The sequence below is a fragment of the Macrobrachium nipponense genome, chromosome 14 (genome assembly GCF_015104395.2).
Source record: "Macrobrachium nipponense isolate FS-2020 chromosome 14, ASM1510439v2, whole genome shotgun sequence".
NCBI lineage: Eukaryota > Metazoa > Arthropoda > Malacostraca > Decapoda > Palaemonidae > Macrobrachium > Macrobrachium nipponense.
In genome coordinates, this window is record NC_087207.1 from 62,878,738 (window position 1) to 62,894,611 (window position 15,874).

Consider the following 15,874-nt stretch of genomic DNA (forward strand, 5'->3'; position numbering starts at 1 on the left):
GTTTCCATGAATTCTAGTTGTCATAGTAATGCAATTATGAGAAAATTGCTCTAATATGTATATATACTATAAATAGATACTCTAATTTCACTTATTTCCTTGGTTTTGTGTAAGTCTTATACCCAGTTTGTAGGGTAAACACATACCAATTGGCAACACTGATAAACAATAGGAGTATGCGAACAACACCGTAGGTAATGTTCACAGCAAAACTGTTCATATTTGAGTCAGGAATCTAGTTACTTTTTCAACAATGAATACTTTCAAATTGATAATCATGAATATGTAAAAAACTTTTGCAATTCATGACCTTATACTGCAGTTTAACTATTTATTTAAATAATTATCTAGTGCACCCTTCATCTTTCTACTGAAAAATCATGAGTTTCCAGGGATCCCAGATGGATGTCGTCATTGTGCACGACTGTTGTAAAGAAAGTGCCCCAGCATCTATGGGTACAAGTGGTACATATGTGGATTTAGCACATGGAATGGAAAGTTTATAGACACAAGTGACTCCACAAACATCGAGATGGCATCAATCTTCTAAATTGTTGGTATTTGCACTGCGCATGGCTAGAATTTCATTAACCTCTGTTTAATCTTAAATTATGACCTTAATTTCTAACTTTCAAGAAAATACTTACTTTGAAAGGCGAGTAGAGGTCTCGAGCTGTTGCTCTCACCACCGATGACTCATGACTGGTGCCTATCTCCAGTGTCAGAACGTGATAAAGTACTTTTACTGAAGGTGGATCAACACACGGTCAAAACTGGATCAGCTAGTCCAGTCGGTTGTTTCCCTTACTACCTAGCCACCTACTTTGATCTACTACTAGTATAAAAGTTTAGGAAAAATAAATTTCTAAGGCAAAAGCCAGTGCGGAGCGATTACTTAGAAATACTAAGATGGGCTAGGTCCGCAACTGTGCAGGCAGACCTGTGAAGGGACAGTAGGTAGAGCTACCTACCTGAACGTTACCTAGTGGTGGCCTTAGTAAAAGGCCAAGCTAGCCTATGTACATATTTCCATAGAAACACAGCTTACTAACCGGCAATACTCAGTGATCGCTTCCACTGCACAAGTCCATAATGATTTTGATACTGGACGAAGAGGAATGAGGTTCATTGGTTGTGACATGGATGACTGATTGCCACTTGTGCTACTCCGGGCTTTACTAAAAGAGTCCATTTCTAGTTTTACCCCAGACGAAGCAACTAAGGTGTGGTCCATCACAAACACTGTTTTATGACTTGTGGGGAAAGCCATCGTGTATAAGCCGAAAACGTAAAATCACACATAAACAATTAGTGCTCTAGGAGTCTAGGCCGATGCAGCTTGACGCTCAGTAGTAGTACTAGGCGGGATACGTTTTTGAAACGGCTCCCATGCTTGTTATATTCCTCCTGTGTTTGTGTTTGCTTGAGTTTCTCCTATATGTAATACCATAATTCTTTAAGAAATTCTTTCTTATTATCAAATTCCCTCTCAGTAGATCTACAAATAAGAGTATATTAGCTATCAATTCCTCTTTATTTTCCTGATATGTTTGCTGCACTAAACTATATCTATTTCTAACCTCATTGTAAGCTGGGCAGTTGAAGAAATGTTCTAAATCTTCATTTTTTCCCTTCACAGCACAAACATTTTGTATCTTCTCCTTTTATTTTATTTCTATCATTTAATCCTAGTGTACCTAGTCGGACTCTACTGATCAGCATGGTCTTTTCAGTGTTTTCATACCAGATTTCTTCTCGTTTTCTTTATAATTTCTGTAGATTCTTAATGTTGTCTTTTCATTCATTTCAATCTGCTATGTTTTTCTGAACCATTTGTTTATTATTTCTTTTAGCTGTTTACAGTTAACTGCTTTAATTTTACTTAAGTTTATGTTTAACTCTTTCAATATAGGAACCTAGCTGTTTCCACCACTTTTAAGTGTATGTTTCAGATAGAATCATTTATTTTTTTATATCTCTTGGGTGGCAGGGAGAGACCCCTATTTCAGATATTCACGCACAACTTGCTGTGTAAAGGTAGGTTTACACCTACGCACTTTCGTGTTGCTGGCTGTTACGATGTGGGACCGCAAGAAACCGTCACAAAATTGATGCAGTGGGGAGAAAAAATGACCGTTATTGGGCGGCATGGGGTGGACCCAGGCGGTGGGTTACGGGCACCTCGCGGCGTGTTCCTGCGGTGCCTAGCGGAGTGTTACAGAGTTGGCGCAGTGTTTCGTAGCTATGCCAGGCCACGTGCTCTTGCAGCTTTGTTACTCCATGTAGCGGTGTGTTGCGGGTGGGTTGCGGTGTTGTTGCAGAGTAATAATAACATCATTCATAATAATGAGACAAATGAGAAGCAAATGATGCACATGTAAAGCATAGAAAGTAAGAAAATGAACATGAAAAGCATAGAAGGTAAGAATATGAACATGAAAAGCATAGAAAGTAAGAAAATGAACATGAAAAGCATAGAGAGTAAGAAAATGAACAAAAGCATAGAATGTAAGAAAATGAAATGAAAAACATAGAATGTAAGAAAATGAACATGAAAAGCATAGAGTAAGAAAATGAACATGAAAAGCATAGAATGTAAGAAAATGAACATGAAAAGCACAGACTGTAAGAAAATGAACATCAAAAGTATAGAATGTAAGAAAATGAAATTGGGACTTGGTTTATGCCATAACATTTTCAACTGCAAATATCATATATTATCAACTGAGGTCAATATGTCTTTAGTCTGTTACTGATTTTTCATTGTTCCCTTGTTAATGACTAAGTCCAGTCAATGTTAATTATAGTTTCATTATCATGTTTGTATGTGTTCATGTTCATTTGATCATGTTCTCAATATTATATCATTGTTCTTTACCTTGTATATTATATCATTTGATGGCCATATTTATTTCATGTTACATTTCATTTTATAGTTCGTTATTTTCCGAGTTCTATTTACTTCATATTTCATATATCATATTTCATGTTAGATTTCCTGTTATATTTCTTCATGTTATTATTCTTTATGGCCATGCTTTTTCATTTTTCAATTTCATTTCACCCAATCATATCAACATATATATTGTCGAGACATATAAATTAAGCATCAATAAGGAAAATGTAAATGCAAGTCAGTATTTCAACATATTTATTACAAAAAGAAACATTATGAATTATATAAAATGTACAAAATCATTTAATATTAAGAAAATAACTAAAAAAGTCATTTATTATTAAAAAAATAAAATTCTACTTATTTATACATTGTCGACAGGGCTGTCAAAGCGCGAATGATGCCCCGGTGGTCTGTCCGGCTCCTTTTATCCTCCCCAGAATGCGCGGCAGCCTTCCCTCCAATCGATCTATGTTTTTGTCAAAATTAAGAGGTGGTTGTGGAATTATTGATATTCAGTGTAAAGCGAAGTCAATCATGTTTAGTACATTTCTAAAATGTTTAAAAGATCGTTGTTTTGGTTACAAAATGATTATTAATTATTGTAAAGCAGAGCAACCTACCTTATAGAAAATGCATGCCAACATCAGGATTGCACTATTTTTACACCTAGTTTTTATGAAAGTATGATAAATATATTACGAAGTGCTAATAAGATGACCTCTTATCCACAGATAAAAACGAAAGTGGTATATGAACATTTAATGAAAAACAGTGAATATGTTCCAAATATTGAAAAATTGTATCCACTATTCAACTGGAAACTAATTTGGGAACATGTAAATAATATATACAGAAAAATAAAAGTAGAGAAATTTTGTTTATGTATGTTCATGAAGTTTTAAGTACAAATGATAGGCTAGCCATGATGAAAATAAAAGATGTTAAGGACAGTTGTGGATGCATAGAAACTAATATGCATATGGTATATTTCTGTCCTGTGGTTAAGAATTTGTTGTCCTGGGTAATAATAGCAAATTTTATTTCAAGTATATGGATGGCAAGATATTTGGGAATAAGTACTGACCAGCAAATTATTAAATGTATAAAGAATAGACTGTTAAATACATTTAATGTAAATATTATAGGATTTATGTCTAATGTTAACAAAATTTTCACGAATCAGTATGTTTCTAACTTAAAAACATTTAGAAAAATAATAAATTGTAATATTTTTATTTTATACATAGATCTTATAATGTATATACAAAATTATTAAATATAATTTTGTAAAGTAATATTCCTTAATAAACAAAAAAAAAAGTATTGAGGTTCACCTAAAAAAAAAAAAAAATTCTGCCTAGGGAGACGCCGTAACACGCCACACGCACGCCCGCACCATTTATTAATCGTGTATGAAGGGCTGTAACATCAAGCCGTAACACTCCCTCGTGGGTGGTACGACGTCGCACCACGTGCGGTGTGGCACCGCATACGGCCTCGTGCGACTTCATCAACCCCCGCCAGACGCCGCTCAAAAATTTGAAATGATTTAAAATCCAGGCGGCATCAAGCGGCTTTCACAGTCTTTGCCTGCCCTCGCCAGTGAGGTGGCGCGCTTTTGGTGCATTTATAGTGCAGTTTGTAACGGTTTCTTGATGTCGCACGCCGTACCAGCCCACACCACGAAAGTGCGTAGGTGTAAACCAGTCTTAACTTGGTGCTTTTCGAGTGATGACGTCTCAGGGCCATGTTGCCAGATTGTCAGAAATTTCCGGATATGAAATTTTCAACTGTTGTCAGAACTCAAGAAATTACAACAGAATCTTCAGAAATTTCAAATGATTTGTCAGTTTTTAAATTTTTATAATCTATTCCAGAAATCTGAAGATATATATATATATATATATATATATAATATATATATATATATATATATATAAATGCATCCAGCCCTAGAAAGAAAATAATATTTATTTATGTCGCAAAAACTTGAGTAAGAAGAATCGATGACGTGTGCGAACGCCTATATGACTTAAATCACGAATATGTAAATATGTAGCTAACTCTTATTTAACTGTGTGGGGGAGGAGAGCGAAATAATCCGCTACCATGTTTTCTATGTCTTATCAAATACTGAAACAAAATGAGCCTTATATGAGATGTAAAAAAAAAGGAAGCACACATAGCGAAAGCCTTCGTATATGGGGAAATCCTTCGAGTTTGCTTAAGTTGCATCACAACATGTAAAACTAGAGTTCGTCATTCCCCTTAATATGAATTAACATATTTTGCAATCAATGCATAAAGATAAGACTCAATAGAGTAAAGCATGTATTGGTATGCCATGACGTCATGAAAGTTGTAGTCAAATGTAATGACATAGATAGCGTTCATTTGCTTCCCAGGTACCAAAGATAGCAGGAAAGGCGGCTCGCTTTTCTCCTCTCCAACACAGCCAGGGTCGTTACTTTGATTCAGTTAGCATGATATAGTATAAGTTCATTGCAGGGTATCCCACACATCCTTTGAATGAGGAAGTCTAATTGGAGTTTGTATGACCAAACATTAAGTGAATAAGCCGATTATATGGATTTAATGTTAAATTCTTGATTCTCTTATCTCTTATTCCGCCTCACAGGCATAGAATTGCACTGACCGCATGGTGCTTAGATTCTTTTGTGTTTTTTTGTAGTAAATGTTCTCTGTGAACCCCTATGCGTGGAACTAACATGTATATAATGTGGGGCAAAGTGTTGATTGTTATTAGAGTTTATTTTTTAAAATAAATTTCTAAAATTTGCAAACCTTGCTTCCTCAATCCCTCTACCGAGTTGTAGAGTCTAGTCCTTCAGACCTTGTTATCACCCAGACCACCGGGCTAGAACCTAAATAATTCACGACAATTTAAATATTTCAAGTCTTATTAACAGTGGCGGATCGTCAGTAGGTACTGTGGAACTGCAGCACCCCCTATAGATTTCATATATATGCACAAAATTATGAATATAGACATGAATATGAGAAATTAAGTAAAGATATCAAAAAAAGCAATTGAATTGAAACAATATGTGGAAGTGCGGTGCTCAGCAGTTCTAATTTTGCTAGCATGGTGATAATGTGGTACCCAGCCTGCGCATAAATTAGGGGAGGGGAGCACAGCCCTGACCCTGAGTCCTTTTGAGCAGTGTAAGGCCCCCACACACTGAGCGATTTTCTGAATGACTGTCGACCCATAAACACACTATTCAAACAGTATGAACGATCTCCGCACCGATTTCAGTCTGAACAAAGATTTTGTCTCGAGAAGACATGGCATCATCTCTAGAAGAGACGCGCGCGATAGCGTTATATCGGCAGACAAACCCATATATTGAATGATCTGTGTATGACAGACTTAATCGCAAGCCAGCAACCTGGTCATGACAGATTCCCGCTAAGATTGTTCAGACATGAAGCTCTGCCCATTTTTGCATTCAGACAAGCCCATACACAGTGTTTTTGTGAACGATACAGACAGTCGTTCAGACAATCGTTCAGTGTATGGGGGCCTATAGTCTAACTATTGGAGGGAGATGAATTTTGAAATTCATCAAAGCTTAATCAATATGTGCTATTAGTGATAGTGATCAAATTAGTGATGATACTGATGATATGTAATGCAGAATAATCAACTCAGTGCCAAGTTGTAGTAAATGGGAAAAACTAATAACCACATTAATGTTGTAAGGATGGCATTTCTGCCAAAATGTCTGTTCTTCCCTTACATACCTTTTTTATATATATACCAAAATGTAGAGCAGTTTGCGGTCTTTCCGCCAATATATATATCATCAAAATATATATCATGTACGCTTAATTATATGTATATTTGTATGTGCGAGAAAGCACAATCACAGCAGGACTCTGTCCCCTTTTGTACGTGCGCGTGACAACACTACCCATTCGCAGAGCCTCCTTATACATGTATATCTGTTTCTGATTAATAAACCAGTACAGTTCTCTCGATGTCTCTGTTCGATCCTCACGACTGGTGACCTCCAGATTAGGACAGGCAGCGGTTTTGGCCGCTCCCTCCTGAAAACCATCAACGGATTCGACGGCGCCTCAGTCTTGGTTTTCTGGTACTCCTACCCACGGTCGACCAAATGCCATTAGTGGACTATAAACGGCAAAAGTGTTTTGGCATTCCCCTCACGGTTTGGTCTGCCATTAACGACTCATCAACCATAGGTAAAAAACACCATTAGTGGACTAAATACAGCGCTCAAGGGTTTGGTGTTTGTGAGATGACGGACATAGAGAACTCGGGCTCACCCCCGACGCCCCACACCGCACCCTTGCAAGCTGCAGCTGCACACTGGCCACCTTACCCCACCGCCCCCTATTCCATCCAAGTGCCGCCCTTCTCCCAGCAGAACATAGTATCCTGGCTCTAGCGAACTGAGATCCAGTTCAGACTCCATGGCAACACAGAGGAGAGGATCAAGGCCAACTTGATTGCAGCAGCTATCCCGGAGGAGGTTTTTGACTGTCTGGCACCATGGATGGACCCCCAACCTGGAGCGCTGCCTTTTGATGACCTGAAGAAGAAGTTTGTCCAGGTTTTCTCCCTCCCCACCCCCAAGAGAGCCACCCACATCTTCGACCTGGTTGTCAACCCCCTGGTTGACACAGACCCGAGAAACGTCTGGGACAAGCTCCATGGAGGGCCTGATGCTACTGCTGGAGAGGGACCCGCAGGGATGTAGGAAGGAAGTCAGCCTTCCCAAAGAACTTTTCCTCCATCAGCTGCCCCCAGAAGTGAGGGGCCAGATTTTGGAAATTGAAGAGATGGAGATGGAAGTCTTGGTGGAGAGGACAAATAAGCTGTTCATCGCTACCCGGGCCACGAAGCTCACTGCCCCACCCTCAGCTAACCGCTCACAGCAGGAGGACCTGGCAGAAGACCGCCTTCCCTGGCGGCGGCAGTAGCCTAGTCCCGCCCCATAGGTTTCTACATCAAAGATGCGATCTCTGGCCACAGGATGCTGGTCGACACTGGGGCTATGCATTCCTGGGTTGAACCTACCCCTGGCCCTTCGTCATCGCGGACGTTAGAATTCCTCTCCTAGGGGCGGACTTCTTGGCCCACCACAGGCTTCTGGTAGACGTAGCCCGCCAACGCCTCCTGGACACCAAGACCTGCCTCTCACACCTACCCTCCGCAGGTCCCAAGGCACCTGCCATCTGCTCCATCTCGCCCCCCACCCTGCAAAGTATGGCTCCCTCCTACATTAGTTTGTGGAGGTGTTCAAACCAGAGCTCTGCCAGGTGGCAGGGGTCACAACCAAATAAGGTGTGTACCACCACATCAACACCAAGGTCCCCCAACTCATGCAAAATTCTGCTGCCTCCCACCGAAGCGCCTCTAGGAAGCCAAGAAGGCATTCGCAGGGATGGAGCAGATGGGCATCTATAAGAAGGCTGCGAACTCATGGGTGTCCGCCCCTCCACATGGTAAGGAAGGCAGACAGTACATGGAGGCCCTGTGGGGACTACCACCGCCTCAACCTCGTCACCACGCCTGACAGTTACCCCCTGCTGAACATGCAGGACCTCACCAGAACCTCCACGGGGCGAAGATCTTCTTGAAGGTGGACCTCCTAAAATCTTATTTTCAGTTACCTGTCCATCCCAATGACATCCCAAAGATGGCAATCATCACGCCTTTTGGGTCCTTTGTGCTTGCCTTCTCCACTTTCGGTGTGCAGAACGCTGGAGCTACCTTCCAGCACCTAATGGACAGCGTTCTTGGCGATTTACCCTTCTGCATCTGCTATGTAGACGATACTCTTATATTTTCTAGATCGCCGGACAAGCACCTGAACCACATCCGGGTCGTCCTCAAGCCCCTGCAGGAGAACAGGCTTGTCGTCCAGTTCAACAAATACACCTTCAGCAGGGAGAAGGTGGATTTCCTGGGCCACGAAATCACCCCAACAGGAGTATGTCCCATAGCAACAAAGGTAGCCACAGTGGAGAAGTTCCCGACATCAACGACAGTCAAGGCCCTACAGGAGTCTATTGGGATAGTGAACTACTACAGGAGGTTCATCCCAGACATCGCCCGTACCATGTACCCTTTGACCGAGGTCCTGAAAGGAAAGCCAAAAAAACTGGGATGAGAGGAAGCCCAGCAGTGTGCCTTCAATCTCACCAAGGCATCCCTCAGGAGAGCTACAAACTTGGCCCACAAGGACCCCGATGCGCCCCTGACTCTCACGACTGATGCTAGCAACATCCCATGCGGAGATGTCCTGGCACAGCTGATCAATGGGGTACCTATGCAGCCAGCCTTCTTCAGCAGGAAACTGAAACCTGCCGAGACCCACTATAGCACCTTCAACCGCGAGCTCCCCACTGTCTACCAAGCCTTCCACGAGTGCCTCGCTATCTAGCAAGCTGTCTGCCACTTCAAGTACCTCCTGGAATGCGTCCCGTTCACCATAAGGACGGAGCACCGGCCGCTGGTCCACGCCTTCGTCAAGGCGGGAGACGCTTGGTTCGCAAGACAGCAATGACACCTCATGGCCGTCTTAGAGTTCGGGTGTTCCATCGAGTACGTCCCCGGTGGGAGGAACCATGTAGCTGACACCCTCTTGAGAATTGAAATAAATTTCCTGCACCTCGGCGTGGACTACAAAGATCTAGCACGAGAACAAGCCTCCGACCCTGACTTCCCGTGGAAGCTGGTATTCAATGTAATACACAGCTTGTCCCATCCGTCGCCCTGCACAACAACCAGACTCCTGACGGAGAAGTTCATGTGGCACAGGATCAAGAGGGACTCCCGGTAGTGGGCCAAGAACTGCATTGCATGCCAGAGCAGCAAGATAGGAAAGCACACCGAATCAGGAGTAGGCACCTTCCCCCAACCCAGGCAGAGATTTGGGCACATACATGTGGATGTCGTTGGCCCACGTCCCCCATCCAACGGTGCCAGATACCTCCTGATGGTGATCGACCGGTCCACCAGGCCACCCCAATGTCGGAAGCCACTGCAAATGCCTATGCCAAAGCCCTCCTCTCCAGCTGGATCAGCCACTTCGGAGTACTAGACGACGTCACCTCAGAACTCTGGATGTCCCTGGCATGCCTGAGGGGATGAAGCACCACACCACCACGGCCTACAACCCTGCAGTAAACAGCATTGTGGAAAGTACCCACCACTCCCTCATGGTCTCCCTGATGGCACACTGCACAGGCCCCGACTGGAAGGCACAACTACCTTGGATCCTCTTCGGCCTCTGCACTGCCCCAAGAGCCAATGACGACCCATCATATGCTGAGAAGGTCCCCTTCTAACTCTTGTCCGAACATCTCTCGTAACTCTGCCACTAAATCGCTTAGCTCATTTACACTCCTGCCAAACTCCAGAAGAGACTCATTCATACTGCCAACTACATCCTTACCATCTGATTCCCTTCCTGGTGAAACTTCACTAAACCCTGACAATTCAAACCCACACACACTACATGTATTATTCCTCCCCTCAAAGTCGTCCGTATTACATGCCTTATCCACCATTTTTACCCTAACACTAACCCTTCTATCATGCAGCTCACATTTCTCCCTTTCATTCCCTTTCTTTACCTTCTTCCGCTTTCTCCCATACTCAACCAACACCAACTGCCGATCTTCCAGACCCATTTGTTCACTGACACTCGGCTCACATTTATTCACCCTCAACCACTCACCCATCACACTCTCCAAAGATACTCTCGCATACTAGAGGACCCACCCAACTGAATCCCCTTTTCACTTAGTTTCCCGAATTTCCAGCCTGACTCATCCTCTTTTGCTTACACACACTCGCCATGTGACCTTTCACTCCACATGCAACACATTTCGCACACTGTTCTTTACACATCCTAGCATAATGCCCGTTCTTCCCACAGTTGCCACAAACCACGTTCATACAGGTACCCCGACATCAACTAGCTATGTGCCCTACCTGTCCACACCTATAACATTTAAGATTCCTATCTTTCTTACACTCGCTCACTAAATGCCCCCTTTGCCCTCACCCGAAGCATGCTCCTAATGCCCACCAACATTCATTCTTCTTGTGTCCTGGCTTACCACATCTATAACACTGCTGCTCTCGCTCACAACTAACTGACCCTACTCTTCCAACACTCGCACTCCTATCTCTTTTACGGCTAACTACACTCACTTTACTTGCCCTAACGCTCCTATCTACCACTCACTGCCATTTGCCTCAGCCCTTCCAAAACTGCCTCCCTATAGCTTTTAAACTCTGGTACAACCTCAGCTACTTCAGTTCTAATACTAACACTTCTACTCTCTTTCATGCACCTATCTAACTCGTAATCTTCTACTATTTCTAAAATGTCGTTCCACGTCAACCTTTCATTCGTCCATCGCATTTTATCCTTACGTTTCAGATTCATAAACTCGTATATGTTCTCTGGTACAGTCGCCAACAACTTCCGCACTAACTCCTTACACTCATTTATCCCTTTGTCCCCAAACTTTTCCTGGATAATGTTTCTAACCTACAGACATACATTGACAATGACTCACCTACATTCATTCTTGCCTCCTCAAAATCTTGCTTTCTCCTATATCTAACACTACTCTTTATCCTCTTTGCCTGTTCTGCAATTCTAGCTTTCACACTTTTATACAGCACATTCCTTACACTCATCATCACCCCATACAAACTCAACAAAAATCCTGTCAAAAAGCTACCTAACTCTCTTGCCCGGACCCTTTTGTTATCCCCATACTTTGCCTCACAATACCTCTCATATTCCTTAAAAAAGTACCCTATGTCCCTACTACCATATTCCTCGTATTGTGCACATTGGGGTACCTCTCTCATATACACAGCCTTTCGTACTTCCTGCTCACTCTCACTCTCACTACTTCCATTCTGACCCCTCTTTCTCTCTTCCGAATACAGCGAATCCACTTCCATACTCACGTCCATACTCTTGACTACACTCTTCTTACCGTTCTTCTTTCTACCCACCTGTTTCCACTCACTGCTATCTAAATCACTCTCAGCCCTTTCCCCAATGTATTCAGTCCTAGTCTCATCCTGTCTGTCACCCTTACTAACCTTCTTTCTCTTAGTCTTCTTCTTTTCCTTAGAACCCCCTCTTATTCTTGGCCGCAGGTTTATCCTTATCCTGTGTCTTCGCCTTCTTTCCATTACCTATCACAACCAAATCACCTTTGTCACTCGAACTCTCATCCACTCGCTCTTTCACTTTCTTTACCACTCCTGGCCTACCTCCTACAGCTCCCTCTCCCATGAATCCCTTCATCATTTCCTGCATCATCTTGCACTGCATTCATCATTACCACAAATTTTTCGTCCATTTTCTCAACCATTCTCTCTTCCGCTCCTTTCACCTCTTCTTTCATTTCCACTTTTGCACTCCTTAGCATTCCTCTCATTTCCTATAACTCGCTATTCAGCTCCTCACACTCTACATAACTCAACCCCTTATTCTCCACTTCCAATCTTTCCTTAGCTTCCCTCACCAACCGCAACTCCTCCTTCAGCCTCTCTAACTCCTTCAACCCTTCCATCGTCACTTTCTCCACCAATCACACAATTCAATACCCCAATTGTCCTGCAGCTGCCGCACCAACAGTCCCTGTTCGGGCGCCCAAAAATAATGTGGCCGGATCACAAGCTTAAAAACTGCTGGGCAAATCCCCCCCCACATAAACCTAATCACTCCAGCTGCCAAACCCACCCTCAGTCACACTTTCCTCTTTACACTACAGAATACAAGCAGGACAATTGACCTATGCCTACACACAGAACAAAAAACAAACACATGTACTCACCCAACCGCAGATACTCCAGGCTATGCTGTGCTGTCTGCTGGTCAAGGTTGTGGAGATACCAACAGAAACAAAGACCACAACCAAGAACCACAACCCACAACAAATAAAACACACAATACCCATGGACCACAACCCCACAACTAAACAACACAACAACAAAAAAGGAACACAACAACAAAAAGGAACACAACCACAACCCAAGACCACTGCACAAACAATCACCAACACAAAAAGGCAACACACACACCCACTAACAACACCAAGAACAACCTCAACCATAACAACTCACATATAATCCAACAGGAACTCACATACAACTCAACAAAAACCTCATAGCACAACAACTCTTAAGCAACCAATATCAAACCCAACAACAAACCAATAACACACTACTCAAATAACTTCAATGCCCTCAACACTTTCCACAGACTGCTGCCAACACTACTGATTATCACAGCTTCTGACCAAAGACTGACTAAAAAAGACTCGCTCAAAACACTGAACTCCCAACAACTAAAAGCACCAGCAGACAACCTAGAACTTACCAACAGCCAATTCAGTCATTACCCATCCAACCACCAATTAACTCCCCCCCCACCCCCCCCCCCACCCCCCCCCCCCCCCCTCTCTCTCTCTCTCTCTCTCTATAAGACACACAGACGTTGTCAAATGGAACTCCATAACTCCTCCATACCATGGATCAGTATGAAAACGAGAAAATACCTGGATAATGCAAGTGAAAGAATATAAGAAAGAATAAACATAAACTTAAGCATAATTGAAGCAGTTAAAGACAAACAGTTAAGAGAAACAATAAACAACTGGGACAGAAAAATATGGCAGAAAGAAATGAATGAAAAGTCAGCATTAAGAATCTACAGAAAATATAAAGAAAGCATTAGAGAAGAAATCTGGTATGACAACACTGAAAAAAAAACAGTGCCGATCAGTTGGGCCTGACTAGGTACACTAGGATTAAATAAGAAAAATAGGATAAAAGGAGAAGATACAAAATGTTTGTGCTGTGAGGAAAAAAATGAAAATGTAGAACATTTCTTACTTTAATGTCCAGCATACAATGAAATTAGAAATATAGTTTTGAGCAGCAACCATATCAGGAAAATAAAGAGGAATTAGTAGCGAATATACTATTATTGGTAGATCTACTAAGGGATGAAGTGGAAAATAGGAAGGAATTTCTAAAAAAATATATTTCAGAGAGAAGACACTCAAAGAAACACAAAGCAAAGGAGCCGTTTCAAAGAATTATCCCGCCTATTACTACTATTACTACTAGAGCCCGTTCTAAAGAATCTAAACTTCCTGCTTAATATGTCTAATCTCTTTCTTCTGTAGACAGGTAGGTGACAGACTCTCAGTGCGAGATTGTTCTAATTGCTTCAGTACTGTAGGTAGTATGTAAAGGGTCTGGTACTGCATACCGGGGCTGCTATAGGTAGTAGGTAGGTATAGCCTATGGGAAATGTAAGCAATGATTGCGCTGTTTCACAATAAGCTAAACGTAGGTAGGCTACCTAGTAAGCTTACCCTCATACCTAGTAGAAGTAGTTACCCTAATTTTTTTCAGATTCAGGTACCTAGGCTGATATAAAAAAAAGTGGATGTAGAAGATTGATTGATTTACATAGTAGTAGTAGCCTATAGACATTTGGCGTAAGCTACATGCCAACTACCTAGGTACCTAAGGCCATTCAGCGCTGAAACGGAAATTGTTCCGACACATAGGCTAGCTATAATACAAACCCTCGGTCCTTTACATATGGAATATACTTAGGGGGAAAAACCAGCGACTACCAACCCTTATAACGGTGGACAGGTCTTATTCACTCGATATTTAAATGGTGAAACAAGAATACAATTACAACTCCAAGCATACCATTCAAAAGATTGAAGTTTCGTCAACATAATGTGATATATGAAAGCCCCATACGAACTAAAATAAGCATGTGACGCTCTTCGTAAAATATGTTTTCAAGGCAGTTTTGAAATCCAATATGGCGGCTACCGTGGGATGTACAGGTTCTGATCAGTGACGAAAATCATCTTTCCCAGCCTTCATTTGAACAATGTTAGCGTATGTATGTAAAGTTTATTGTCTTACTCAAGATTGCAGTTGTAATCAGCACAATAAAACAACATTTTGTTGCCTAGGGTAAAAAACCGCATGGTACAGGGGTGGACCATGTTCGATCAATGTGTACAACCCCAAAAAAAGTACTTTATAACGCGTCCTGACATCAGAGATGGGCATCAGTCGCGACTTGTTGTTGGTGAGAAACGGAGCTAAAGACCTCTACCCCGGTGTCAGGACGCGTTATAATGTACTTTTCTTGGGGTTGTACACATTGATCGTACATGGTCCACCCCTGTACCATGCGGTTTTTACCCTATATTACTGAAAGTATGAAACTTTTTATTCCCGGGGTCATGGTTTGAACTGAATTCATTCTTACCTTGTAATCGGTGGTTTGTTCATGAAACTTACTTGGCAGATATATATATAGCTGTATTCTCCGAAGTCCGACAGAATTTCAAAACTCGCGGCACACGCAGTGGGCGGCCAGGTGGTAGTACCCATTCCCGCCGCTGGGAGGCGGATATCAGGAATCATTCCCATTTTCTATTCATATTTTTTTCTGTCGCCGGTTTGTCGTAAACACCTGTTTACAGACCTCCGCCCAGGATTTTGGATTTAACTCGTTATAAGTATCTGGATTGACTTTGGGGGTTTTGACTCTGGATTGTTGGATTGGCATACGCGATAGTGGACTGTTTTTGGATTTTGGATTGGCTTTTGTATGAACGTGATGTCGGGATCAAGTTCAGTGAGCTTCAGAGTGTGTGTGAGAAGTGATTGCAAGGTGAGGCTACCGAAATCATCGGTAGACCCCCACACAGTATGTATGGGGTGTAGGGGGCATGTTTTGTTTGCTAGTTGATCGTTGCATTGAATGCAAAAGTTTGACTGAGGATGAATGGAAGGTGTAATGAATCCTATCGGCGTAAGCTAGAACGCGATAGGATCAGGAGGTCTTCCTCTAAAAGCGGTTCTACGAAAGGTAAGGGAAGTAACATTTCGCCTATATT

At 42.2% G+C, this 15,874-nt stretch overlaps 2 protein-coding genes across 5 annotated transcripts in view; one reads left to right on the forward strand and one right to left on the reverse strand.

Annotated features, from left to right (window-relative positions):
- LOC135226559 (integrator complex subunit 13-like) overlaps positions 1-1,377 on the reverse strand; it is a 55,645-nt gene extending 54,268 nt beyond the window's left edge. The window contains exon 1 of the mRNA XM_064266232.1: positions 1,053-1,377. Within this exon, the coding sequence (XP_064122302.1) occupies positions 1,053-1,270 (218 nt within the window). The 5' untranslated portion in view covers positions 1,271-1,377. The remainder of the gene's footprint in view (positions 1-1,052) is intronic.
- Positions 1,378-13,976: 12,599 nt separating this feature from the next.
- LOC135226560 (small integral membrane protein 8-like) overlaps positions 13,977-15,874 on the forward strand; it is a 75,944-nt gene continuing 74,046 nt past the window's right edge. The window contains exon 1 of one of the 4 annotated variants that reach the window (XM_064266233.1): positions 13,977-14,126. The gene's annotated coding sequence lies outside the window, so the exon portion shown is untranslated. Of the gene's footprint in view, positions 14,179-15,874 lie in introns of all 4 variants that reach the window. The other 3 variants (XM_064266234.1, XM_064266235.1, XM_064266236.1) reach the window with 3 other exon arrangements.